At 36.1% G+C, this 24513-nt stretch overlaps 4 protein-coding genes across 12 annotated transcripts; 1 reads left to right on the forward strand and 3 right to left on the reverse strand.

The window, feature by feature from the left end:
• Window positions 1–3483: 3483 nt before the first annotated feature.
• On the reverse strand, window positions 3484–7155 carry BETA-UP (beta-ureidopropionase). Of its 3 annotated transcripts, none has more exons than XM_021427803.2 (7): window positions 7036–7155; window positions 6726–6914; window positions 6163–6270; window positions 5313–5501; window positions 5007–5234; window positions 4694–4918; window positions 3484–4343 (listed from the first exon to the last, which is right to left on the reverse strand). In XM_021427803.2, the coding sequence occupies exons 2-7, from the start codon at window positions 6858–6860 to the stop codon at window positions 3978–3980; spliced, it is 1251 nt and encodes a 416-aa protein (XP_021283478.1). In that variant the 5' UTR covers window positions 6861–6914; window positions 7036–7155; the 3' UTR covers window positions 3484–3977. The 3 variants fall into 3 exon arrangements, with proteins under 3 accessions (XP_021283478.1, XP_021283484.1, XP_021283470.1); XM_021427809.2 differs by having other exon boundaries at window positions 7032–7125; XM_021427795.2 differs by lacking the exon at window positions 7036–7155 and having other exon boundaries at window positions 6726–7025.
• Window positions 7156–7268: 113 nt separating this feature from the next.
• On the forward strand, window positions 7269–9529 carry LOC110415999 (vacuole protein). The gene is made up of 6 exons (XM_021427820.2): window positions 7269–7607; window positions 7709–7804; window positions 7894–7934; window positions 8147–8264; window positions 8663–8743; window positions 9216–9529. The coding sequence occupies exons 1-6, from the start codon at window positions 7416–7418 to the stop codon at window positions 9270–9272; spliced, it is 585 nt and encodes a 194-aa protein (XP_021283495.1). The 5' UTR covers window positions 7269–7415; the 3' UTR covers window positions 9273–9529.
• A 725-nt stretch (window positions 9530–10254) lies between these two features.
• LOC110416192 (Haloacid dehalogenase-like hydrolase (HAD) superfamily protein) lies at window positions 10255–12887 on the reverse strand. Its single transcript, XM_021428082.2, has 4 exons — window positions 12638–12887; window positions 11896–12067; window positions 11303–11419; window positions 10255–11077 (listed from the first exon to the last, which is right to left on the reverse strand). The coding sequence occupies exons 1-4, from the start codon at window positions 12745–12747 to the stop codon at window positions 10901–10903; spliced, it is 576 nt and encodes a 191-aa protein (XP_021283757.1). The 5' UTR covers window positions 12748–12887; the 3' UTR covers window positions 10255–10900.
• Window positions 12888–13151: 264 nt separating this feature from the next.
• Window positions 13152–23794, reverse strand: LOC110421368 (Cysteine proteinases superfamily protein). Of its 7 annotated transcripts, XM_021434996.2 has the most exons (20): window positions 23518–23794; window positions 22923–22979; window positions 22743–22817; window positions 21891–21956; window positions 21648–21820; window positions 21353–21443; window positions 21202–21251; window positions 20542–20739; window positions 20368–20443; window positions 19936–20044; window positions 19552–19590; window positions 18806–18937; window positions 18055–18255; window positions 17906–17961; window positions 17727–17820; window positions 16074–16164; window positions 15639–15758; window positions 14809–15231; window positions 14034–14108; window positions 13152–13958 (listed from the first exon to the last, which is right to left on the reverse strand). In XM_021434996.2, the coding sequence occupies exons 1-20, from the start codon at window positions 23687–23689 to the stop codon at window positions 13617–13619; spliced, it is 2640 nt and encodes an 879-aa protein (XP_021290671.1). In that variant the 5' UTR covers window positions 23690–23794; the 3' UTR covers window positions 13152–13616. The 7 variants fall into 7 exon arrangements, with proteins under 7 accessions (XP_021290671.1, XP_021290642.1, XP_021290634.1 ...); XM_021434967.2 differs by having other exon boundaries at window positions 13153–14108; window positions 21648–21817; XM_021434959.2 differs by having other exon boundaries at window positions 13153–14108.
• Window positions 23795–24513: the final 719 nt, after the last annotated feature.

Here is a 24513-nt window from a genome sequence, read left to right on the forward strand (position 1 = left end):
AAGGCCTAAACGAATCTCCCTCAAGTCCTTTTGATTTCTTGTAATGCTGAATACAGTTAAAGATTTTAACCAAAAAGGAATTCATTGAAAGAGAAAGATAAGTGCATGTGCTATTTGGTGCGAAAATGTAACAATTTGGGTAGAACAGAGGAGAGATTAAGAAATAAAGTTGTTAGAAATCTGTGACGAAGGCAGCATAAATTACAAGTTAAGAAGAGGGTGAAATCTTATTCATATCTTTTCAAAACATTTTCTACAGTACATAACAATCCATTTGATGAAGGTTTTATACAGTTACAAGGTTGCAAAGCTGGTATAACACATCAATGCTTTGAAAAAAGGGAAAATAACATTGTTTATATAGCATAATTAGTTTCCAAACTAGTTTAGTTTGAACTGATTTGAACAGTTTACTGTTTGGGTTTCTAAATGGTTAATGCTGTGAAAAGATTAGATAATTTTGTTTCAGTTTCGCGTCCATTATATACATGGTTTCGTGCTGTTGTACATTTCGTAGTCCCTCTTCTCTCTTCGGTTTCTGGCTCAGGGAAATTCCTTTTTGCTTGAAAGGAAAATGTTTTCTTCAGCTAAGAAGCAGTTCAATCTAGCAAAAGGTGACCTCCCTTATGCTTTTTCACCATTGCCCCAGGAATCTTGTGCAGTTACTATACAAGACGAACCCATTTCTTCACAAGCTGAAGAAAATTCGCCCCAGCCCTATCCTCCACACTCCAATGGTTCAGCAACCAGGTTGTTCAAGGAGATCATCCGTTATGCGGGACTGCTAGCCTGTATGGGAATTCTTTTTTACGGAGGATACCGGCGAGCCATTGACATTAGTTTCACATATCCATCTCCTGTTCTGGATGCCAACTCATTAACTATATCTAACCTTAATATCCTGAACTCCAAGTTGGTAGGTGTTTGGGATGTTAACATCACGTTTGGGCATTCCTTCGGGGATGATGCAGAGGTTACATACTACGATCTCTTCGCGGGTTCCATCTATTATAAGCAAGTCAATGATACGTGTGCAAGCAATTTGCTTGCAAATGTTAATGCGATGACACTTTACGTGCAGCAGAAGGAAGGCTCTAGGGTGCACTTAGAGTTTGCAAATACAGGATGGGAAGCTGACCAACCGGTTATGGAAGAGCAAGTCATTCAGGAAATAGGTAAGGAACTAGAAAATGGAGTACTGCATTTCTCCTTGGAGATAGAATTTCAGGCTACATTTCAGAAATGGGGAGAATTGTGGTCAGGTGCGGATCATAATAGAATTAATAGGTACTGCTGGGATTTAATGGCCGGGGTTGACAGGGCCACAGGGAAAGGGAGGTTAATTGATGCCAAGGCTGTAAATTGCTATTGAATGTATTATATTTTTCATTTTTTTTTAGTGGATTTTTTTGTTATTATAATTATTAATGGAATGTCAATGGTAATTGTCAAATATATCATTGAACATTTTCATGTAAATTTTTTAAAATGTAACGAATGATCAAGCAAATAGAATTTTTATTTACATTCGGACAAAAAGCAATAGCAAATATACCCGACCCAACATATATCTTACTTCAAGCGGACACTTAATCTTAATGCCCCAAAAAGGAAAAAGATGAAGAAAGAAGGAAATAAAACAGGACTCTTGGTTCGGTTCCAAAAGCAGCGCCTCCCCCTGCCATAAGTTCTGCAGTCTATGATTCATAACAATCAGTAAAGCCTATAACTAAATCAGCTATGCCATAAAAGGAGTGATGGAGATTCAAAAGCTCATTAAAAAATTGGCTTCCCAAAGAGAACAAAAAATTGCCCATGATTATTTTGTAGCAGCTTTGCTGCTTTTTGGATGATAAATCCTACTTATCCCAAAAAACAAAGGACATGATCAAGCAGGAAAAAAGCTTCATTCAGTGGATGATTGAACTGCTTCAGGTAATTCTGAAGGACCCTTTGCACCCCTCATTTCACGGGCTGTAAACTACTATCATTAAGGAGTTGAATATTTGCTCAACTAACTTCTTAGCATAAGACTACACATAGCCTTATTCCATCACATAAACAATTGGGTTTATACAGAGCGTCGCAAAAAGACAAGACGCATTCTATTGTCCTTTGGGCATTTGGGAAAAGGGAGTATAGTTGTACTTGGCGGTTTGCTTTATTCCCTGTTTTAGCACCTTTACAAGCTTTTTTAGAATATGGAAAATTGTCATTTGGTTAATTGGTTAATTAGGTTTTTTTTGTTAAAAACATTTGTGATGCTAATTAAGAAACAGATTATGACAAGTCGTTGAGACTGCTTCTTAATCCATATATATATTATATTATTAGCCTAAAAGCTTGTGAAGAACAACACATTATGGTTATTTGAGCTTGATTTTCTGTCCCATCCTGTATTTATGTTAATGTGTTGTCTACAGCCCTTAGGTTCATCATCATCACCAAATCATCCTTTCTCTTTTCTTTCTCTGAGAATGTCTTCTCTAAGTTGGGTTCGATCAGACGCTGACAAGGGTTATGGCTCCGCGAAGAACTACCCTTGCGAATTTTCTCCCCTGCCCCAGGATGCCTCGGACCCATACTCCGATTCCAATCCCCTAGAGGCTGACGAACCTAAAACGCTTGGCCCCAAAGACTTTTTCTTTGGCTTCCTGTTAGTGATTCTCACGCTGCCAAATCTGCTTATCATTGTGCATATGCTTAGCACTCCTCCAGGAGGACCCATGCTAAATCCTGCCACATTCTCGGTGTCAAACTTCAGCATCTCCGACACAAAACTGGCAGGCACATGGAATGCTGACTTTGCATTTCGGAACTCCCTACATCACCATGAATACGATTACTCTAGTGTTACAGGTACCATCTACTTCAAGGATATTAAGGCGCTTAATGTGCTTTCTGTGGCTTCCGCGAAGCCTTTCGTCTTAGGATTTAAGGAGAGGAAGACTGCGCACATGAAGTTTGCAACCACAGGAGAGAAAATTGAGCAGCAAAAGATTGAATATTCTGTTCTTGATGAGCTGAGCAAGGATCGGGAAACTGGAATGGTTCGTTTCAGTTTGAAGGTTGATGTGACGTATAAATCCAAAGTTTGGGGAACATATTTTCCAAATGTTTTACCGTATACGGATCATTATTGCTGGAATCTAGTTGTCCGATTTGAGCCCGATACAGGAAATGGTAGGTTGATCGATGGGGGACATAAATATTGTCCTTTTTCTTCTTGGTAAAAATTTTGGCTATGGATCCTCTCACAGTCCTTCATATAGCTTAAGCTAGATCCACCGTTGGAGTTTAGGACTCCTTGCGTCGTCTAAATCGGGTGTTCTTTCCGCTTTCTCCTTCTGAGGCACAAGGACTACTGTCTGCCCCTCATTTGATGTAAATTTTTCCAGTTAATTCTACCAAAAAAAAAAAAACAATCATGTTAAAACTGTAAAATTTATTCTTTGGCTGTGTACTGTGTCCTAGCTAAGATACTTGAATCAAAGTTGCTGTGCATTATTCGTACCACTTGCACGCCAAGATTATTTCTCAGAATCATCTCCTCAAACGCCATACAAAGCAAGAACAAGAATAATGGTGGTGAGAAGGAAATGGGAACAAGACACTGGAAAGAAAAGAACAACCTTCGAAATGAATGCCCAGGACTATCACTCAATCATAGCATGGTCTTGCCAATCGCAATTCGAATGCACTCCTCTTCTGATTAGTGTCGTTTCCACTTCATCCTTATATTTCTCACCAAATGTGGAGACCTAGATTCCTTGGTTCTTCATCTTAACAAAAAGGAAGCTAATTGAGCAGTCAGAAATTGCTAAATCCATTGAAGACGCAAAATAGCACAGGTAATTACAAACATAAACACCAGGAGCTTATTCTGCGCTGACGATTACATATGTTGTTTGAATACAGTTTCCATTTTCACCTCCATTTATTCCCTTCAGATTGGAGCTGAAACTAGTACCTAGAACTTAAGAAGACTTCTTATGCAATAAGGGATCAGGGATGACTTGCGGTTCAAAGTCTGGTTTCAGATAACGGGCAAGTATGTCTGCATATAACTCATATCGTGCAGTCATTCTGAACCCCCATTTGTCTTTCAATTGCCTACAGAGGTTAAGATCCATGTCTGAGATCAGCAGCCCGTCCTTATAACGGGAGAGTGATGGTGTGCAGGAAGCATCTGGTGCTGAAAAATGACTAGATCCATAGAAATGCCCAAAATCTGGATGTTGTGGCTTCCCATCCCCTGAAGTGAAGGGGTTAGGGAATATCTCAGTCCCTACACGATTGATTGACCCAACAAAGTAACTATTTGCTATTGCAGCATTACGTGCCTGTCCAAAATGAATAACATGTCAAATGACTTGTAGAAGACAGTGTAGTGGTAGGTATTAACTAAAATAAGGCTAACATCAATGTTAATACGCCATATGCAATTAACAATATTATATAAATGATTGTTTACTGGATCAGTATCACATGAAATCTTTTGATAACTTAGCATTCTATAAATTATGGCTCTTTTTTATAAAAAATTCATAATTAGACAAACAGTCTCATGGTGGATTTTAATCTCAATGGAAGCCTAATCTAAATCTGTAAAAGAACCAGAACGAATATTCAAGAATTTGATAAGAAAGATACATTGTGTGGGAATGAAATATGAAATGGGGTAAAGAATAACCTCTATGGGCCACATTGGTTCGCTAAGTTCACCTACTGTGGCTGATGGGTTGAAAACAATCTCTGCACCATTCAAACCAAAAGCTAGCCAATTCAAAGGATGGTGCCTTCCATAACATATATTAACAGCAATCTTCCCATAAGTAGTCTCAAACACAGGATGCCCAGTATTTCCTTCCATATAATACGTGCTCTCATTAAAGTCCCCAACTCTCGGAATATGGTTCTGCAAGAAGCCATAGTCATTTATGCAAAATTAACAAAAAACTCAAACAATAATGTAAACTGAAACACAGATAAACAACTGCATTTACCTTACGATGTTTGCCTATTATGTTGCCATGATTTCCAATTATAATAGCAGTATTCCAGAGAGTCTCCCCATGATTTACATCCCTCTCAAGAATTGGGTTTATAATGACCATGTTGTACTTGCATGCAAATTCCTGAAGAAATTGTGTAGATTCCCCATTATCAGGCTCTGCAAATTCACACCACCTCTTTTCCCGGGTACAGAAGGCAAACGGCATCATCCATGCTTCCTGAACTTATATCATATGAGAAGTTAATTGGGCCTTTCAGAATAATTAAGCATCAATCAAAAATTTTTTTGATAATACCTGCAAGCATAGTATGTTGACACCTGAAGCACCTGCTGCTTCAATTATTGGTCTCAATTTCTTGAAGATAGCTTTTTTCTGGTCCAAAAAGGGAGCAGTAGTTGGAAGAGCTATAGAGTTCTGAATAAGACCGACCCTTACCACCCGAGGTTCTCTCAACAACTCTTTGTCAGCTGAAAAGCTGAAAGCCTGAAATGATTTGAAATGGTATAATTGAAAACAATTCACAAGAAAAAGCAACTAGTTAATGATTAAGTCATATAAGAAAAGGAAGCACAAATAACTGTCTTCTTAGAATAGGTTCTCTTCTACAATATGCTTTTATCGAATGATAAAAGACAGCCATGATAACAACTTCAAGTCTGCTCAGATCAGGTCTGTATAAGATTAACATTGCAATGAGAAAAAGAATGATTTTCAACCTTTAGAGAAGTGTAGCTTGAATGAAAATCAACATATTTTCAAAGAAAACAATAGACTGTCTATAAGACAGTCCTGGTAGTTGTAAGGTTAGACGTTGAAACTATTCAAATCACATTTTTCAAAATGCATTAATTAGATATTGAAAAGAAAAAGAAAAGGAGGAAATAGATTTAATATAAAATTCAGCACAATCTATGACATAGAACAACTAATCCTGTTAAAGACTGATTAACACATTCTTCACTTCCCTTCAAAATGTGTGGTAGTGCCTTGTATATCTGAAGTGTTTAAAACATATATTGTTCCTTCACTTTGGTTTCAGTCAGGCCAACCTTATGGCTATTATTTTCTGGTACTGATAACCTAGATGATGAATCTCTACATTGACCAATCCATTATGACACAGTAACACTGTATAAATACGCACCTGGATGTCAAAATCATGTTTTGAAGAGAGAGCTATAGCTGATTTGGGGGGAACAATAGTTTCAAGGGGTCTTCCACAATTCAGCCCCAGAAGCAACCGGCTGACTTCCTGCAAATAAATCATATAAACACAAAATTCCAATGATTGTTACTTTTATCAGCATTAATATCAGTATATTTTAACTTTTAATAGGCAAAGACATGTTATTTGTTAATCAGGGTAAAAGTCTACAACTTCCGAGCATCAATTCGGATGATCATTTCAGCAGCAGAGTGATCAATCAAAATTACAATAATCAATCTAATCAAAGTTGACAATTTGCATCGGATTTCCTAATACTCAACAAATATTGATCCAATCAAAACCACAATTCATCCTCTTTGTTAACCAACTTCACAATACTCAAATCATAAAAGGTATGAGCTACTAAAATAACTGGCAAGATTGGATTTTGTCCTCTGTAAGTCAGTAAACTGTATTGTCAAACCAGATTGAAACAACCCAATGAATTCAACAAAATCATTTACAGTCCAGAAACGAAAAAGAGTTGAAAAAGGAAAGACCTGAAAGATTTGAGGTTTGAGATTTGCGCTCAAGAGGCGTTGAAGTGAGTCATACCCACAAATTGATCCATCTTTAAAGCTTTGCTTCTCTTCTACACTTCCATTTTCTTTCTCAATTCCTTCACTTCTCTCCATGCCTGAATTATTACTACTCTGATTGTTTCTTTCTCTTCCTTAATCCTTCTCTATCTGCTTTACACAAATAACAATTTATTGAGTGTATGACTCAAAAACATAACATATGAAGAAAGTTGATCTTCTTTCTTAATAAAAAAATATTAGCTTAACGTATGACTCTTGACTCACTCACCCATAATGGACAGCAAGATAAGGTGTCAGTTTAACCATGAACCGTCAAATTACTGAACGTTCGATCAGATTAAATCTGGCGGCCAGAGGACTGTTTTTGTATGTGGGCCCCTTTTTAAACGAGAAAACAACAACAAGACGGTTTAACCGACACATGTCGGTTCAGTCCAATTCGATAACGGACACGTTTCGATGGAAGCTGATCACCTTTTGCTTTGAATAGCAGGCGAAAGAATCCCGCTTTCGCCAACGAACAAGAAAAAGAAAAAAGAAAAAGGAAAAAAAGAGTTCCCCGTAGTCGTATTTGTTAGAGATGCCAAATGTTTCAGTGGCTTCTTAGGGTTTTCTCGGATCAAAGAGAAAGATAAACTGAAAACAAAAATGGCGAGAAATGGAGATCCAGAGGGCGAGGGAGTACTGCCGAGAGCGTCTTCGAGCACGAGAGTGAGAGCGAGGCCCGACCCGTTACTGGTGGTTTGCCGGTGCTTTAGCGTTATAACCTCTCTTACTGCGATTCTTTGCATTGCCGTCAACGTTCTCTCTGCTGTTCGCTCTTTCAAGAATGGATCTGATGTATGTAAATCTCATCCCCCTCTTTTCCTTTTTCATTTCTTTCTATTTAATAAGTTTTGACCTTTTTATTTTCTTTCTTTCAATGTAACAAAAAAAAAAAGGTTTTTGATGGGATATTCCGGTGTTACGCGGTTGTAATTGCCTTCTTTGTGGTTCTCGCGGAGACAGAATGGGCCTTTATAATCAAGTTTTGGAAGGTTCGTTTTTCCTTTTTTGGTAATTTATATCCTCAAAGCCACATAAATCATCAAACGTTGAACTTGTTTTAAATCTAAACATTGTGCAGGTTTTGGAGTACTGGGCTGGTAGGGGTATGCTTCAAATCTTGTATGTCTTATAGTGCAGTAAGATTTTTCTTTGGTTTTTTTTTTCTATATTTTCCAAAGTATTACTGGGACAGAAAACAGGATTGCACTTAAGACTAGAGAATAACTGTTGTTATGCCCAAAATTTGAGTGTGTAATATATAGTGTTACTATCTTTTGTTGAATAATCTCTCTCTGTTTCTTCTTTGTAAAATCGTTATTGTTTCTCTTCAGTGTTGCAGTAATGACAAGAGCTTTTCCTGATTATTCGGAAAGCCAAAAGGACCTTGTTCTTCTTCAGAACATAGCAAGCTACATGCTCCTTGCCTGCGGTTTAGTCTATGTTTTTTCGGTGAGATAACGGACTTAACGTTTATGTTGCTTTGAGAATTTCTATGCTAAATCGATTAAGTGCTTTTGATTCAATTGGGCTAGTGTAACTTAAAAGGATTGTTCTAGGAAGGTCGAAGGAGATGCTGACCAAGACTCTGATTCATAATTGGAACAATTCTTGATTCAATTCATTACTGAATTGCAAATTTACCTTTTCCTTTTTCCTTTGATCTTGTGCTCTAGTGAGAGTTGACTGTCATGATGCTTATCTATGGGCTGACTGATTTAACTTTGTATTATAGATTAGGTTTGGTTTTCCCTTTCACGTCTTGCTGAATGTAGTTTGTGTTGAAATTGTGGCAGAGCTGTGACTAGAGTTGAGTTTCTGTTTAATCCTTATTGTATCAACAATTTCAGGGACTCTTATGCATTGGCTTTCTCAAACGTTCACGCCAGCAAAAGGAAATTACAAGGGAACAAGCAGTTAAGGATCTGGAGGTAAGCTATGAGAGTTCAAATCAGGCCTTTGGTCTACATCTTGCCTTCATGATTGGTTTTATTTATTGTTTTATCCAATGCTAAGCCTTATTATCAATGTACAGAGGCCTAGTCATACAGTGAATGCATCTTTTGAGATTCAAATCTTCTTGGGTTGACATATGAACAGTAAGAGCACGTGGTACATTGCAAGTGATTGTCAATATGAAATTTATCAATAAACACCTTTGCATAATGAGTAAGGGAGGACCATATCAATCCATTTATTCTGTGATTAAGTAAGGTGTGTAGGTCTGCCAGGTCAACTTGGTTAGTTGGAGATTAGTAATTTAGTATTGAATTTGTATGCATCACTGGTCCATAGTATGAAAGTATCATAGTTGTCAATTAATTTTATCATCAAATATGTTGTTTTTCAAAATAAAGAAAAGAAAAAGAAAATACCATAATCTCATTGACTTTTTATTCGCAGGAATTGGAGAGGCGTAGAGAGGAACTTGAACAATTGCTCTTGGCAGAAAGGGTTTGAGACAATTTGTTCCATTAGTTCAAGGGGCATATTGTTATACGAGTTGCCAGAGGCCAGGGGCCCTAACTCCAAGAACAGCTCAACTTTATGATGTTTGTACTCTTCTCTTTTTTGATGCTTTCTCTCTGTTTTGCTTTCTTGAAGTTGGATGCTAAGCAACAGCATATATTGTGTAAAGTTGTATAGTTCACGTCAACAAGCAATTCTTAATTCTTTTGGAGTGCTATATTAAGTGATTTACAAACATTTCTGATTTAGAGCCTCCACTTGTCTGGCTTATGTACTTGTTCTTTGTTTGCTGACAATGACCTTGCATATTAAACATAATATCTGATGCTCCCATATGCATTTTGGCTGATGGGTGAGAATAGCAGTTACCATACTGGCTTTGGCTTGCACTCTGGTTCCTTCTTTCTCTTCCTGCACGTTTCCAACTCCACCCATCTGAAAAAAAATTGTCACGCGAAACTCATTGGTTGACAAGTTGCATGCATGCGCAAAGTGGACAAGTATGTAATATGTTTCTCTGTTATCAGGTGAGTATGCTAAATACTCCTTGAAGAAAGGGTCGTTTTTAGGTGCAACCTAAATTGAAGTAGTTTGTTAAGGACCAACGTTGGAAGCTGGTAAATCAGTTAAACAATAAATTGCAGAATGTGAATGCAAATGTGTTTCCAATTTGCTGCTGCCATCCAGTCATTAAAAAATGTTTGCAGAAAATGGTGGGTCAATCACTGTCCTGGAATCTATGGCTCCTGATTGGAATCTGAATCTACTGGAATGATTTATCGATGTTTCTCGACATAGCATTCAACCGCAGAATCAAAGTTTGAGTGTAAAACTTTGCTTTTGGAAGTTTCCATAGTAAGTCTTGCCTCCAGGCTTTTCAAATCTTAAAAATTATCACAAAGTCTATCTATTTTAACAAGTATCATAAACTTGTACTCCAAAAGAAATGAAACTGATAAAATAGATCATGTCATAAGGTAATAAGCATATATTAGATTTTAGAATTTGCTCACAAAGTGCAAAGTTCCATGTAGGTGCAAAATCATTGGCATCCGTATACAAACATTTCTTTCTGATAAAGCTCATGATTCATAATATCTTCACATACAGAGACATATCTGGCACTGAATTTCATATGAATTTCAAATGCATTCATTATATAGTTGCATGCTCATTTTTCACTATTAAGTCCCCTTGAGTTTAATGCTTGAATATGGGGAAACATTCCTCCAAATCCGTAGATTCAGAAGGAGCCTCTCCACTAGCACGGTTGCACGCTCAACAAGCACACGGAAAAAAAAAAAAAACAAACAGCAAAAGCATTAACTTTCATCCCCTGACTATAACAATGGCATAATGGCTCCACAAATGGTTACTGAGTTCAAAACTACTTCCACACAACATCCGTGTGGGGTATTCTCTGCAATTTCTGATAAAATTGATAAACTCCTGATTCCTGAATCATTCGATACAAGTGCTCCAGAAGGCAACACAAGTCTACAACATATCTTAATTTATAAACTGAATGTGGTTTCCAATAATATCCAGATAATTTTTTTAAATAATCTTGATTTTCTGATACTGTAGACCAAGGACTAACATATAAGAATTAAGAACACTCATTTCTGGTTGTTCTTATCTGATGCATTTGAATTTTGAGAGTACTTTTTGAGCCATTTCTGCTTGTTCTTCTCAGATGCATTCTGATTTTTAGTGAATTCTGTTAGCCCTTGTCGCAATGCTCCGAGATTAACCCCATTACTCACATATATGCTTGTCACTCCCATCTTAGAGACCTGCCATTGTCATTAAAAATTCTGTTAAGTAGGTGAAATAAGCACAATCCTAAACTAGTCGTTTCTGATAACCATAAAAAAGAAAGGGTAGTTAAGGTTTTTACAACCACACGGCACAAACTACAAGATCCAAATATCCAACTCAATGAAAGACCATTCGACAAGCAAGCAACCACGTAATAAAAAACAGAAGCAAAAGGAGGAGGTATGAAAGGCCATTCTTACAGCTTGTATGTTCCTGTTCTCATCATCAAAAAAGAGCATCGAGTTGAAGGGAATCCCCGTCCGTGAATGAATTCTCTGGAAATGATCCGTCTTGTGTGTCCAGCTAGAAAAAATCTCCTGAATCATCCAAAGAAGAATAATTGAATGTGGTAGCAACAGAAAGGATGATTTACTGTTCATTATCACAGGTCTTTGCTATAAAAATTGTGCTGACAAAACCCCAAACCAAGTTATTAATAGGCAAGAAAAACTCAACTTGAATATCACCAACTGATCCTAAGTAAGCTCCATTCTAGACCCATTAATATCACAGAGAAAGTACATTGTAAGAAAGGACACCATGAATATCGAGTAGGTTAGCTTATAAGGTGTAATGACCACTACCAAAGTAAAAATCTCCTGAAAGCAATAATTCTTATATTATTATTAAATAGAAGTAGACAAATAGAATAATCTTTTAGCTACATCACATCATTCTACATGCCTGTAAATTTCTGCTGCTCAAAACCCTAGCTGTTTCTAAAGAATTCAACTTGCAAGATTCTTCAAGAAAGAAAATATAGTAGCAGTAAAAACGATTCTAACTGGCTCACCTTGGTAACAAACATAGGCTTGATACTCAATTTGTCAAGAAATGTGTTTGCGATATCTGCAGTAGGAGACCTTGAGGCAATAGCTAGATCAATTCCCTTGTCCTTGAGTGCAGATAATATGCCTTTAGCATGGGGGTACACAGATGGCATTTCACGTTTGGAGCGACATTCACTGAAAATTAACCACATGAACTAAGCATTAGCAGGAAAATATGATGAGCCAAACAACTACACAAAAAAAAAAAAAATGGCATTTCATGTCTAGGTAAGAAAGATACAAAGCCAGGCACAGATACTAAGTTCACTGCTCTAGGCAGTCATATTAGTTATAGAAATACTATGTAAAAGATGAAATCTCAAGATTATTCTATGTTCTAAGAATTGATAGTGATAAAGTGTGCTATATATTTTTCAACATGACAATGTCAACTATTTGTCTATTTCAAGCAAAAGAAACGTGAAAGATGACTTTTTTTTTTTTACAGCCAATAAATACAGGAAGATACCCATGTAGAATTCCTTTATCAGCTCAACATGTATAACCATTATCAACCCTGATCAAGTGATTATAATATATAACAATTAAAATTAAAGTCAAAGAAAGCATGATTACCAGTAAAATGGAAACAATTTCAGATAAATATTTGTGGGTATTCATTTGAACACGTTAATTCTATACAAATTGCTCACAAATTTATGACAAAAAGAAAGAAAGAAAGAAAGAAAGAAAGAAGAAAGAAACCAATAGAAAGGCCAGAGAGTGTAATCAAGATCGAAAACGACCAAACGAGGAAGAACTTGGAACATCCCAATAATCCGCATGGCCTCCTCTTTCACTTTCTCTTCTCCCATCCTTTGGCTTCTCTCTGTCTCTCCGTGTTCTGAAATTATGGCAAACGAAGACAGGAGAGAGAGACCTTCGAGAGTCCAGAGGGGCTGGCTGAGGGTTGATTGATAAATGTTTCTTTCTACTCGTCTGTCCGATGGGCAATGAAAGGCCGCCCTTTTGTAATATTTGGCGTTGGCGATTTTTGCCCACTTTTTTTGGATAATTGCACTTTTTCCCCCCTTTCTTTTGAAAACAAATTCATAACGCAGGTGGCTTTTTTTTTTTTTGCCCCTTTTATTTCGATGAGTGACTACTGCAATTTCTGGTGAAGTAAGTTTGTGGGGGTGCTTTTGCATTTGTGGCTATTGTTTTCATATCCCAAAGTAATTTCTAAGAAGTTATTACACATAGAAATCATGTTCCAAATTATTACCAAAAGAGCTAGAAGATTTTAGGTTTATTTCATTTTTAAAATCTGAAGTTTACAAGTCATGGTTTTTACTTTGTAGTTGTTCATCCGTGAACCAAACCTAAATGGCATATAACCGTAGACCAACTGATTTTGCAACTTGCCGGAAAATCTAGATTTTTCAACATACGGAAACAAGTTGCAGCCACAACAAAGGTAATCGGATAACAATTTCTCAAGGGTTTCCACTTACCAAAAACTAGTATACCTTTTTACAATTCCCAATAAGTTGCCAATGGAAACAGTCTTAAAGGTTAAACCCCCACCCCCTCTTTTACATTTGGACAGAAAGTTTAATTGCCCTTCCAACCACATTTTTGCTTCTAATAACACTATTCACAATGCAACTCTTTCCACAGGCTTCATGTCAGTGCCTTCCTATGCCGAGAAGTATATACCTTCAAAACTTTTGTGATTGGCGGCTCATCCCCTTCCTGTACATGATCTCTTTTGCATGTTACTTGCTTTAAGATCAGCTTTTCCAGTCAAATCTGCTTGTTGATGGGATAGAGCAGAAATGTCCCTCTGAAAGGATGAAGGGGAACATGTACTCTCAATGTCATCATGCATACCACTTGACCCTTGGGAATCTTCAACAATACAATCAGAGTAACCTTCATTTGGGGTTGAGGGAGATTCAGGTTCATCAGTTTTCCCATGATGGGAACATACCTCAAACTCTGGAAGATGTTGATCATCTTCTAGCCTTATCTCTGATGAATCACTAGGCTTGTCAAAAGCTGAATCCTCGATATGCAATGGCATCTGTCGGTTCCATGACGTCCTCAACACTCTAATATCTTTGCTAGGATATCGCATGAATAAGCAAGGTTCACTTACCAGTCCAGCAACTTGCTGACCATCTAAATCTGAGGGTGAATCAGCAGCAATTTCTTCGCTTGTCTCCTCTATTTCCTTTTTCAAGCAGAAAAAGTTAAACTATTTCAGACCAAAATTCTCAATAAACAAGAAAATTATACTACTTTCCTTATACATGTCACTGACTCATGTGTGCCAACCAAAATTCAACCTCCCTCCCACTCACTCTCCTTGCTAATAGAATCTTGTTGGCAATGTCGATGTAAACTCACATAATCTTATTTAGTAAAATTTAAAGATGTGAAACCAACAGAAGTAAATAGAATGAAGTGAGGGACAGTCAAGACCTCTACTTTCAACAGAAGCAGCCCCACCAGATGTAGATAAAGGAGCTGCAGGACTTGACACAATTCAAATGAACCCAAAGGAATGACAGGATACCTCACACATACTTAATCTTTGTTTAGGAAAGTACACATTGAGGTTTACAAAGGCAACATTGTTATTTATTTGGCCAGAAATATAATAGCATAAGAATGACCACTAACTTAACGGATATTGGATAAGTCCGAGAATGCTCAATCTTGTTGGAAACATTCCTTTCATTTGCTGGAAGAAGACATGGTTACATAACAATGACAAACAGTTAGAGAATCAACTTATGTTTTCTACTGTAAAATTTCCACAGATGCATCAAAGAGAGAGACAAGGTGATTCACGCCTTACCTATATTTCATTAGCAAATTGATCTTATATCATGCTTTAAGCTTATTGGTATAAAGAAACAAAAGATTACCTCTATAGGTGACATGGCATTTCTTCGATTAAGTGTATTGATCTGTTGATAATTCCCATGGGAGAGCAATCCCCCAGAAATTCCAACCTCATAACACTCAAGAATTTCCAATCCTGAATCTTCACAGCCTTGTATTGGAAGAGATGCAGCAGAGAACGAAAAATTCTCAGACTCCTGCTTAATATCGGAATTTAAGGAATGGCCATGGCCATGACACGTTTTTCTTGATCTGCCAATCTGCTTAAAAAATTGTACTCCAGTTTCTTGCTTCCTTCCACTGGCTAAGAGGGAGGAAGCACACTTAAAAATGCTATCAGCTGACGTGGAACTACAAGATTGCTCCTCCAGGATCTCATAAATTAATTTCTGGATATGAGAACGTTTCAAAGAAGCATCGGCAGGTGGAAACCATCTCATATTAAGCTGAATAAAGGTCAGAGATAATATCAGAAAGGTGAAAAATACATTTGTAAATCCGATCTATGTTTTCCATATTAAAAGGAAAAATGTTCCTTTTTTTTTTGGAAGTTTAAGTTCCATATGATAAACAGGTGACCTACAAGTAAGATAGGACAGAAAATAGGCTAAGTAAGAGGATCATACTCTGAAGTTCATACTAGAAACCAAGTTACCAGTTGATCAATAACCAACAAACATTAATTATTTTCCAAGTCATTCGCAATAGAAATACTAGATGACCAGCAAGCAGAGACTACAAAGCAGAAATAACAAGTAAAATGGTAAAAGTCACAAACAACACTATACTTCTTGCCGTAAGAATAACCTTATGCAAATTTCGAGTCTTTTAGAAAGCAATAACAGTTACTTACAAAGTTGGAGAATCTCGTTATCTTAAAAGGGTTAAAGTTACTTGGTGCTTGCAGAAGAAAGAGTTCCATGTAATGCAGCAAGAAAAGGCCACAGTCAAATGAATTTTCCTGTTGTGGCAGCTGAATTGTACAAAAGGAGAGTTAAAAAATAACCATCAATCAGTTTTGTGAATATGAACGGATGCTTCCTAATAATACCAGCTGACACAACATACCAATTGACACTACAGAATAAACAAGGCTATCCTCCAATATATTCTTTATGTGCTTTTCCCCAGCCTCAATTCCCCAATAAACCTAAGCCATGTGCTGAAATTTTTTAAAATTGGCCCCGAAACAACTTTCTATTGATGAGTCAGCAATTCAAACACTTGGATTCTTTCTTTTTTTTTTTGGTGGGGAATTTAATGAAAGGGATATAAAGAGGAGCAATACCTCTAGGGGAACAAACTGTAAATGTAAAAATTTTGAAGGAACATCATCTGTTGCCTCTCTATGCCTCTCCTTCCACTCTTCAGATAAGTAACTGTCATCTCATAACAAAGAAGTGAGGGAAACAATAAACAAGAGTAGGATCTTTTAAAAGCTGAGAAATGACTACTTCAAACATAGCAGAGAATTTTAAGATAAACAGCTCCTTCTTAAAATAACAGATGCCAAATCATTTATCAACAATTTCAGCTCCTTCTGCATTTCTTTATTCTAATACTCTAACTGATAGACAAACAGTTATTGGGTAATATATAACAGTTAAGGATATCCCCATTAGACCAAATCTGCAGAAGGCAAGAATTCGAAGCTATATGGTTCCTGTCTTTATAGGTTTAAAACCCAGCATAATCCTCACACCTTCAGCTCTACCATAATTAGCTACAATCTTTTGCAAGTTTAATACTAAAATCATAAATTTCATAAAATGTTATGCAAGGATTTTTTCTTTTCTCATTTCCTTTTTCTTCTACTTATAACTTATGTCAGGGACCTCAAAATCAAAACCAATTCTCATCCTACTTTCCGCAAGAGATTGTGGGAAAATGGCCATTGGTGTACGAGGTGGAATCTGAAAAGCTAGATTAAAGGACATGATGGTAAACATTCCAATGGTCATCTGAGGTATAAAGAAAATGGGCTTCAACTCTTTGAAGACAAAGGAATGGTATAGTAAGGAATTTTGGGAACATACATCATGGCTAGGTAAGTTTACTGGTGCCTAGAGCAACTTGTCCACTAGAGCAGCCTTGCAACAAACTGAGGAGAAAGGTAGTAAAAAAATAACACCTAAGTAACTATAATTTTGAGTATCGTGTTTAGTCAGGCTTCTCTAAAGGATTGTTCCTAATGCCACCAACATTGCTTCCTCTACCCAACTTAGAAGGAGCAGCAAACTTAAAGCAGCTATAGTGTGCCTTTAATGACAACACCAATTATTTGCCGACCATCACAAACTTATCCTTTGGTTAATTCAGAGCATCTAATTTTCCAATATTTGTGCAGTAAATAACCAAAGGCATCATGAGGAGAATACACAGTAATTTGTATGTCAGACCAAATTCCAGTGTATTTAGAATACAACAGAATAAATATAATTTCCTCGTGAACTCCTTTTCGTAGTCACAAGATAATTAAAAATTAAAAGTCAATGGGGTAATTCTGGTTTGGAGCAATATTTGTCATTCATCAATCATATTTTTTAGACCTTAACAACTGTCTAATGAGTTAATAACAGAATGATAGGTGTGCTACAATTTTCCTTTCAGACAATCAAAGAAAGAGAGGAGGAAAGAGGTTAAATTGCACATTGGAAGAATGCACGCTCAAAGAAATTCAAAGAGGTTGACCAAGTATGGATGTAGTTGTAAAAGTTCACAATTATTTTCCAATATTGTAATTCATGATGTTTCACTTACAATCCTGTGAACATATTTAGCTCAAATAAGCGAGAAAGATTAGAAAGTAAGCATAAAACTCAGATGAACACACAGAAAAGACAAGGAAGCCCCCAAAAGGTTTTCTCTGTCTTAAATTTCAAAAAAAAAAAAGAAAAGCAATAGCATAGTAACTACTTATGAATGTAATCACAAAAATTACCTCTGAAAAAGATTTTTGAGGCCTCTATGACTTCCTCTAATTGAATCCATGTGCAATATGCAAGGGACTTTAAGTAATTTTTCAGTTTCATCATCTGCAAGACAACTGAAAGAAAAAGGTCAATGTGGAGATAATCATGGTTGCTACAATAAGCTTAAACCACTCCATTAAGATCTTGCCTTTGAAATTGGCCACTTCACCAGGATGACAGATGACAATCAAACTCCAATGAAAACTGTCATGGAGATATGTTCATAACTCATATTAGAGAGCTATATAAAAGATTGGTCTCTGCTGCCACAGGAAAAACAGACAAAGTGTTTATCACCTGTAGTTTACAGGAATGAATATGTAATCCTTCTCAAAGATATCCACCTTCCTTGTCCATTTACGAACACGTTGAAATGCTGCCTTGGCTTGACAAGCATGAGATAAACCTTTATCCAGATCAGCAAGCTTGCGAAAGAAGAAACTATTAAAGAAGTGAAACCTCTGTTGTTCCTCGGGTCGAATTTTATTCTTCAAATAGCTGTCAATGAATCAGAACCGCACATCAGTTCCTTTAAATCAGGAAATAGGACCACCCCAGAAAATAATGCAACAGTTTGGGATGATAAACTGAACCTAGGGAAAGTTTGTCAACAACTCTCCCAAGGCACTTAGATATTTATCATGATTATGGTGTTTTATCGGAGACTAAAATTTCCATCATTAAATTAATCTACCGTATAAGCCCAGATCACCATTTTCAAATACCAAAGTTCTTGAGATGAAAGACATATGAATGCTGCTCCAAAAATGTCAAAAGAACTACATAGGCTGCATCAAGAAGACATGATGATCACGACAACAAGAGATTCCTAGATATATACACTACATATGACAAATCCTACTTTTAGAACAGCTATAAAGATGTTTCTAATCCCATCACTGTATTTGTTATTATCATATATTAATTATTAAAGTTAAACTAAAACTAGAATGAACATAATCTAAAAAAAATGAAAAAAAAAAGGCTAACATTCAGGGAATGAAGAAGAAAACAAAGAACAAGGAATATATATTTTAAGCTCACTTACTTAATATAGAAGTCAATGATGGTATCATTGATGAATGTCTCTGGCTGTAGAAGTTCAACATCTCTCTTGCTAATTGAAACAGCATCAGGATCACCTTTTGGATAGATAACTTCTTTAAAACATTCATGAAAACTGAACAGGAAATCAGGTAGATGTATCAATTGTAGATTGACAAAAAAAAAATGTGATTAATAAAAAAAAACACAATGAAAGGTTTAAGATACTAAAACTAAATTCGAGCCATGTGTGTGTGTGTGTGTAAGAAGAAGAAGAAGAAGAAGACGGTCTTACAAAAGAATGACCTGCATCACATGCAATTACCAATAATGATACTAGAAGGTTACCTCCCACTACATTCTACGCTCAAACCATAGTAAAATTTTGGAAATAGCACTTTCAAATGGGAATATATCTTGATGCTTCTAAAAATTGCATTAAAAATAAGCAGGGCTGCATCGTACCATAGCCATAGTCTAGCAAAAAGATAAACAATGGTAAAGGCATTTACAGAGGTATTGTGCTTCTGATTTAAAGCTTCTATCTCTATATTTTTTTGGTTTCAGGAAGAAGGGAAGGTTCCAAAGCCCAAATCTATTCAACAAAAAATGAAATGGAGCTTGTACCCCAAAAAGGAAAATGATAAAGAGCAATCATTAATCATCAAAAACTAAGGAAATAATTAGTATCAGAGATTCTGTATTAACTGGCAACAAATACGAAAATAACATAAGGCTTTGAAAAAAAACCTGCTATGCTGTCCCATGAAGACATTTTCTTCATTTTCACTGCATGGAATGGTTAAATCTATGCAATTAAACCAAAAAAAAAATCCCCTTATCTATTCAAACATTAATAGGAAGTTACACTAGGACAAAGGACTAATACACAAAGCCAAAAGACACTGACAAGAGCAACAATCCAACAAAAAAGTATATGCAAACCAAATAATATATACAAGATCACCATTTTCCTCATTACAAGGGAAGAGAAAGAGAAAGAGAGAGAAACTACATATGTAATTGGAAAAAAATTCTTTATTTCCCAACACAAGATAACCCCATCTCTTTGTACATCTACATTGAAAAAACTGATAATAACTTGATAAGAAACTAAGTCAGTAGAAAACTTACTCTGAAATAGTGTTCCATATATCCTTGTATTTCAGACTCAATGATTTGATTGCTTCCTGCCTTTCAGACCAACATGGATCATAAACTACAAACTCCAACAACTCAATGGCTACAGCAATTAAGAATATCGTAGTTCAAAAGTTTTATTTGATGCGAAAGAACAATCAATAAATGAGATCAGAGCTTCCCCTAAAACAATTCCTATTGGAAACAAAGAAACTGACAGCAAACAATTTCTTAGAGATGGCATGCAAAAAGATTAGTGCAGGTACAAGGTTATAAGGCAAGCAGACAGCGGGTGATACTTTGAAAGTGGTCACATTTCTGCCCATATATTTTTATCAGAGTTCATATACTCTCTCTAAGAACATGAAACTTCATGCTACACCAAAAACATAGTTCAATGCAAGTAATTTTTAAAAATTCACAAACCTGAAGTTTCATTTGCATTTGCAACTCTCTTAGAACTCTTTGATTGTAGAACAAGATTAATTATGGCCGTTTGAACCTAGATCCAACAGTATAAGAAGCTCAAAGATTATCTCTTCAGAGTACATCTGCAAAAAATTTAAAGGAAAAATAAAAGGAACAGCTCACACAACTCACCGTCTTATGCCATTTTGCATCAATACTGATGATATCACCAACAGTCCGTTCAAAACTAAATTTTTTCCTGGTCCCATTTACAGTCAAGCCCTCAAACTTGAGGGAGGTTTCTGAAAAAGTTAACTGACACTCTGTGCAATTTTTACCTCCATACAGCATTAAATCAGGGGAAATGACAACTTTCACATTTTCTGTTTCCTGCAAGTTAAAAATAAATAAAAGGGCCTATTAGCATAAAAATTAAGCACAATGTGTGAATAAGACCTTTTTAAAAAAAAAAAAAACAACTGAATCTAGTAAACAAATGTAAACTAATACAATCTTAATCCAAAACATCAAAAAGAAGAAAATAATAGCCATATTAACGACTGAGTTAACTACATGCATCCATATATTGAATAAATTTCTGAGGCATTCTGAAGCCCAAAAATTAAAAAATTTTCAATGCAGGAGATACCTAGTAGCAAAAAAAATGCTATCTGTATGTGTACATATACATACATAATTGCTACAAATTTTCCAAATATTTTTACTACACAACTAATCTTATGCACATGAACTAATCAACAATTGGTTAGATTATTTTCATAACATCCCTCTAAACAGCCATCAAAAGCAAAATTCCTTAGTTAATGATACAAAGGAGGGTACTATACTTACAATTGCATGTCCATCAGAACCATGAACTGAAAGTTGCTCCTCCGGAGAATCTGAGAGAACCAGAATGTTGTATATATCACAAGCCCATACTTCACACTTGAGGTGTCATAACTTACAAAGCAAAATTTAAAAGGATAAGGAAAAAAAAAACCTTCACACTCTACATGAGAAAAAGCAAAAGCTGATGAAGAACTCATTTGTATCCTGCCGTCATTCTTTGAAATTATAGCAACTTGCCCATTCTGCAGCCATTTTTATTGAACAATTAGCAGGAGGGTTCCAGACCTAAATATGGTTTTCTTGCAAGCATATCAGTATGAGAAAAATAGCTTCATAAATCACATAGAGAATAAGCCAGAGTGCTGTTTAAATATCTGCTGCAGTCTGAAGAATATTACACAATTGATTTTTTGTTCTCAAGATTTTAGGGACAGACACCAGTATACCTCATAGTTTGTAGAAAAAGACTGCCAAGAAGTATCCAAGTCAAAAATCTCCCCTTGTCTTGCGTTCACAGGATAGTATGCAGGAATTATGCATTGCTGACCTGTAACACTAGCATTAGTGTCTCCAAATTTATATCTACTGCCCTTTTCTGCAGTCTTGCTTGCTCGCACTTCTACAAAGTTACATGAAGGACATTAAAAACTTTAAAACTGATAATGAAGATGTACAGTGATGCCATATACCTTTAGCATCAACGTCAATTGGTCCATCGATATTTTTCATTTCCTGAGTCTTGCGGCTTTGCAAAACTATAAATGAAGACGAAAGAAAGATAATGTTACCAATACAATATTGCACGAGTAATTCAATGATGAAGAATAACTGTATTTTTTTTCATTCACACCTTTCTGATTATACCATATATTTCTCTTACTCTCATATATTCGAATTCCATGTACCTTATCATTTATAATTCACCTATGCCTAAACAGCATCAATAAGGGCTAAATGTATAAAAGCAAACAAAAGAAAAAATAATGAAAACCTAAAGTAGTTTCTAAATATGTCATGATAATGCACATGAGCATTGCCATGGCAGTCACAGTGAAAACAGCTAATGGAAGAACAACATCAAAATATGGCCATAGCATAAGTCTCTAAAGGTCCACAATTCAACCCTCAATAACGGGGGAATAGATGCCCAATGCAAACAAGCAAGAAAAGCATCAAAAGTGATGGAAGTTGCCATTAATAAATTATAAAATGCAAAATAGGGAAACTACAAATGTGCAGATATCAACAAGAGGTCATAATAATTAGAGAAAAATAGCTTCTGCATTCGAAGAACCATGATTGAACATTTACACATCATATAATAAGCCATTGATACATGTAAAAAAAAACTCTAAGCCATAAAACAAGGATCTAAGAAGGAAAGAAACACTGAGAAAAAAGAATGCCACAAAAATGTTGTGTGATAATCCATGTGCCCAAAAACCAACTCAACATCAAATATAGGGCAAACAAATGATGCAAAGGCATAAAGAAACAAAGGAAATGAAAAAAAAAAAGTAGCACTAACAATAACAACCCACATCGATGTTCTGTAACTTCAGCGTCAAGTTCAATTGGTCCACTGTTAATTTCCTTTTGCTTAGACCTGCTGCCATCTGCAAGTAGAGAACAAGAAGATAGAAAATTATTCAACAGCAGTATATTACACGAGAAAGCATGGATAAAAGTGTAAAATGACACTTAAGCCTAATTAAACCTACTCATACATTCGATGTCAGGATCAATTGCTCTGTTGCTAATTTCATTTTGCTGGGGAGCTGCAAAGGAAAGAGAAAATTTATTAAATAAACATACACGTAAAGATTACATAGAACAGCATAAATACACAATTTAAAGGCAGTTAACAGAGAAGTGAACAGGAGACCCATGCAAATGAAATGGATCCGTAGAGTATAAGCTAAATGAATGCATTAGTTTATGGTGTGTTTGTTAACCAGGAAATGTAAAAAGAAAAATTATGGGTCAAATGTTTCTTTTTCCTATTCATATGCCACAGTTTCTTTTCCACCTATTTTCATCAAACAAACAGAATAACATTTAACAACATAATAACAAAATAACTAAAAGAAAAAAAGAAACCAAAGAAGTTACGACGGTCAGTAGGGAAAAAAGCGATCAAATTAGAATAAAGCAAACGGCCGCATTTTGTTCACTTCTTCTGACTTCCCTAGCACGCAAATATATCAGAATTCATATACGTTACATTTTCGCGCCCTTTCTCGGCCACCAAACAGGGTAATCACGAAGGATTGAAATCGACGGATAAAAAAGAAAGGGAGAGAGATAGAGAGTTACAGCATTGACGAAATGTGTATACGTTGAAAGGAGAAGGTGCGTTGCGACATTTTTTAGGGTTCTTAAACCTGCCGAGAATCTCCGCGGACTCCCTCTCGACTCTCTTGTCCTCGTCGGCGAAGTCAAACACGTCAAACCGACTGGTCCTTTTACTCGCCCGTCGACTCATCATCACTCCACTCTTCAACTCACAAAATCAAATCACTTGGAAACGGAAAATGATACTTGGTATTACACTACCACGACTCTTACTATTCCTGTATGCGCTGTAATAACTCCCTTCCACGAGAAGGAACAAACCAGGGGGTCGAAACGAGACGAATTTCGAATTGACCGGTTTAGTGGGACCCATTCGTCGGACGTGGACGCTAACGTTCTCTTTCGCACGTGTACTCTGAGTGCCTCCAGTTCCCTTTCAAATCATCCCGGGCTTGGTTCCTGAGTTTTTTATTCTTAGCCCAGTGGAATCCACAACTTATTCTTCCTTCGGCCCAGTTAAGTTTATGGTCATAGGACTGGTTTATTATTACAAGAATTTGATTTGGCATGTTTTACTAATTACGGCTCACTATTTATACATGTTATCAGTGATATCTCTGTATAAGTTAACTCTCATAATAGTTTTTTTTTTATAATTTTATGCGTAAAACTTATAATTTTTTTTGACTGATATATTCACGTGATACTGTTTGAGAAATTCATCAGAATGTCTTTTTATATAAAGTTATAGATTATTATTATTTTAAAAATTATGAGAAAAAATATGCTCTCCATTTCTATGGGTGTTTCTAAGCCTTAATTTTCTTCCATGTGCAAATGATTCTATACTTTAGCATTAGGTTTCTCAATGATTCTACTAATATCAGTAGAGCGCTTCTCTCCCCCAGCTTCGACCAAATGAATGTATAAGATCAACTCATGCCAAGAATGCTCAATATGCAAGATACATCAAGGCGTATCCTTACTCCTGTCAAGAAAGTCTTTATCTCCATGCAT

The sequence above is a fragment of the Theobroma umbraticum genome, unplaced genomic scaffold (genome assembly GCF_002168275.2).
Source record: "Theobroma umbraticum cultivar Fairchild unplaced genomic scaffold, ASM216827v3 scaffold_30.0, whole genome shotgun sequence".
NCBI lineage: Eukaryota > Viridiplantae > Streptophyta > Magnoliopsida > Malvales > Malvaceae > Theobroma > Theobroma umbraticum.

Coding starts and splice junctions, on each gene's coding strand:
- BETA-UP (XM_021427803.2), bottom strand. CDS start 6,860: ATGGAGAGAAGTGAAGGAATTGAGAAAGAAAATGGAAGTGTAGAAGAG. Junction 6,271..6,725: donor TCAAACCTCAAATCTTTCAG/GTCTTTCCTTTT, acceptor ATTTATTTGCAG/GAAGTCAGCCGGTTGCTTCT. Junction 5,235..5,312: donor TCAACATACTATGCTTGCAG/GTATTATCAAAA, acceptor ATATAAGTTCAG/GAAGCATGGATGATGCCGTT.
- LOC110421368 (XM_021434959.2), bottom strand. CDS start 23,689: ATGATGAGTCGACGGGCGAGTAAAAGGACCAGTCGGTTTGACGTGTTT. Junction 20,444..20,541: donor ATGCAAAATGGCATAAGACG/GTGAGTTGTGTG, acceptor TGTTGGATCTAG/GTTCAAACGGCCATAATTAA. Junction 16,165..17,726: donor CTCAAAAATCTTTTTCAGAG/GTAATTTTTGTG, acceptor ATGAGATGACAG/TTACTTATCTGAAGAGTGGA.
- LOC110415999 (XM_021427820.2), top strand. CDS start 7,416: ATGGCGAGAAATGGAGATCCAGAGGGCGAGGGAGTACTGCCGAGAGCG. Junction 7,608..7,708: donor CTTTCAAGAATGGATCTGAT/GTATGTAAATCT, acceptor AAAAAAAAAAAG/GTTTTTGATGGGATATTCCG. Junction 7,935..8,146: donor AGGGGTATGCTTCAAATCTT/GTATGTCTTATA, acceptor GTTTCTCTTCAG/TGTTGCAGTAATGACAAGAG.
- LOC110416192 (XM_021428082.2), bottom strand. CDS start 12,747: ATGGGAGAAGAGAAAGTGAAAGAGGAGGCCATGCGGATTATTGGGATG. Junction 11,420..11,895: donor AGCCTATGTTTGTTACCAAG/GTGAGCCAGTTA, acceptor TGGATGATTCAG/GAGATTTTTTCTAGCTGGAC. Junction 11,078..11,302: donor AGAACAGGAACATACAAGCT/GTAAGAATGGCC, acceptor TGACAATGGCAG/GTCTCTAAGATGGGAGTGAC.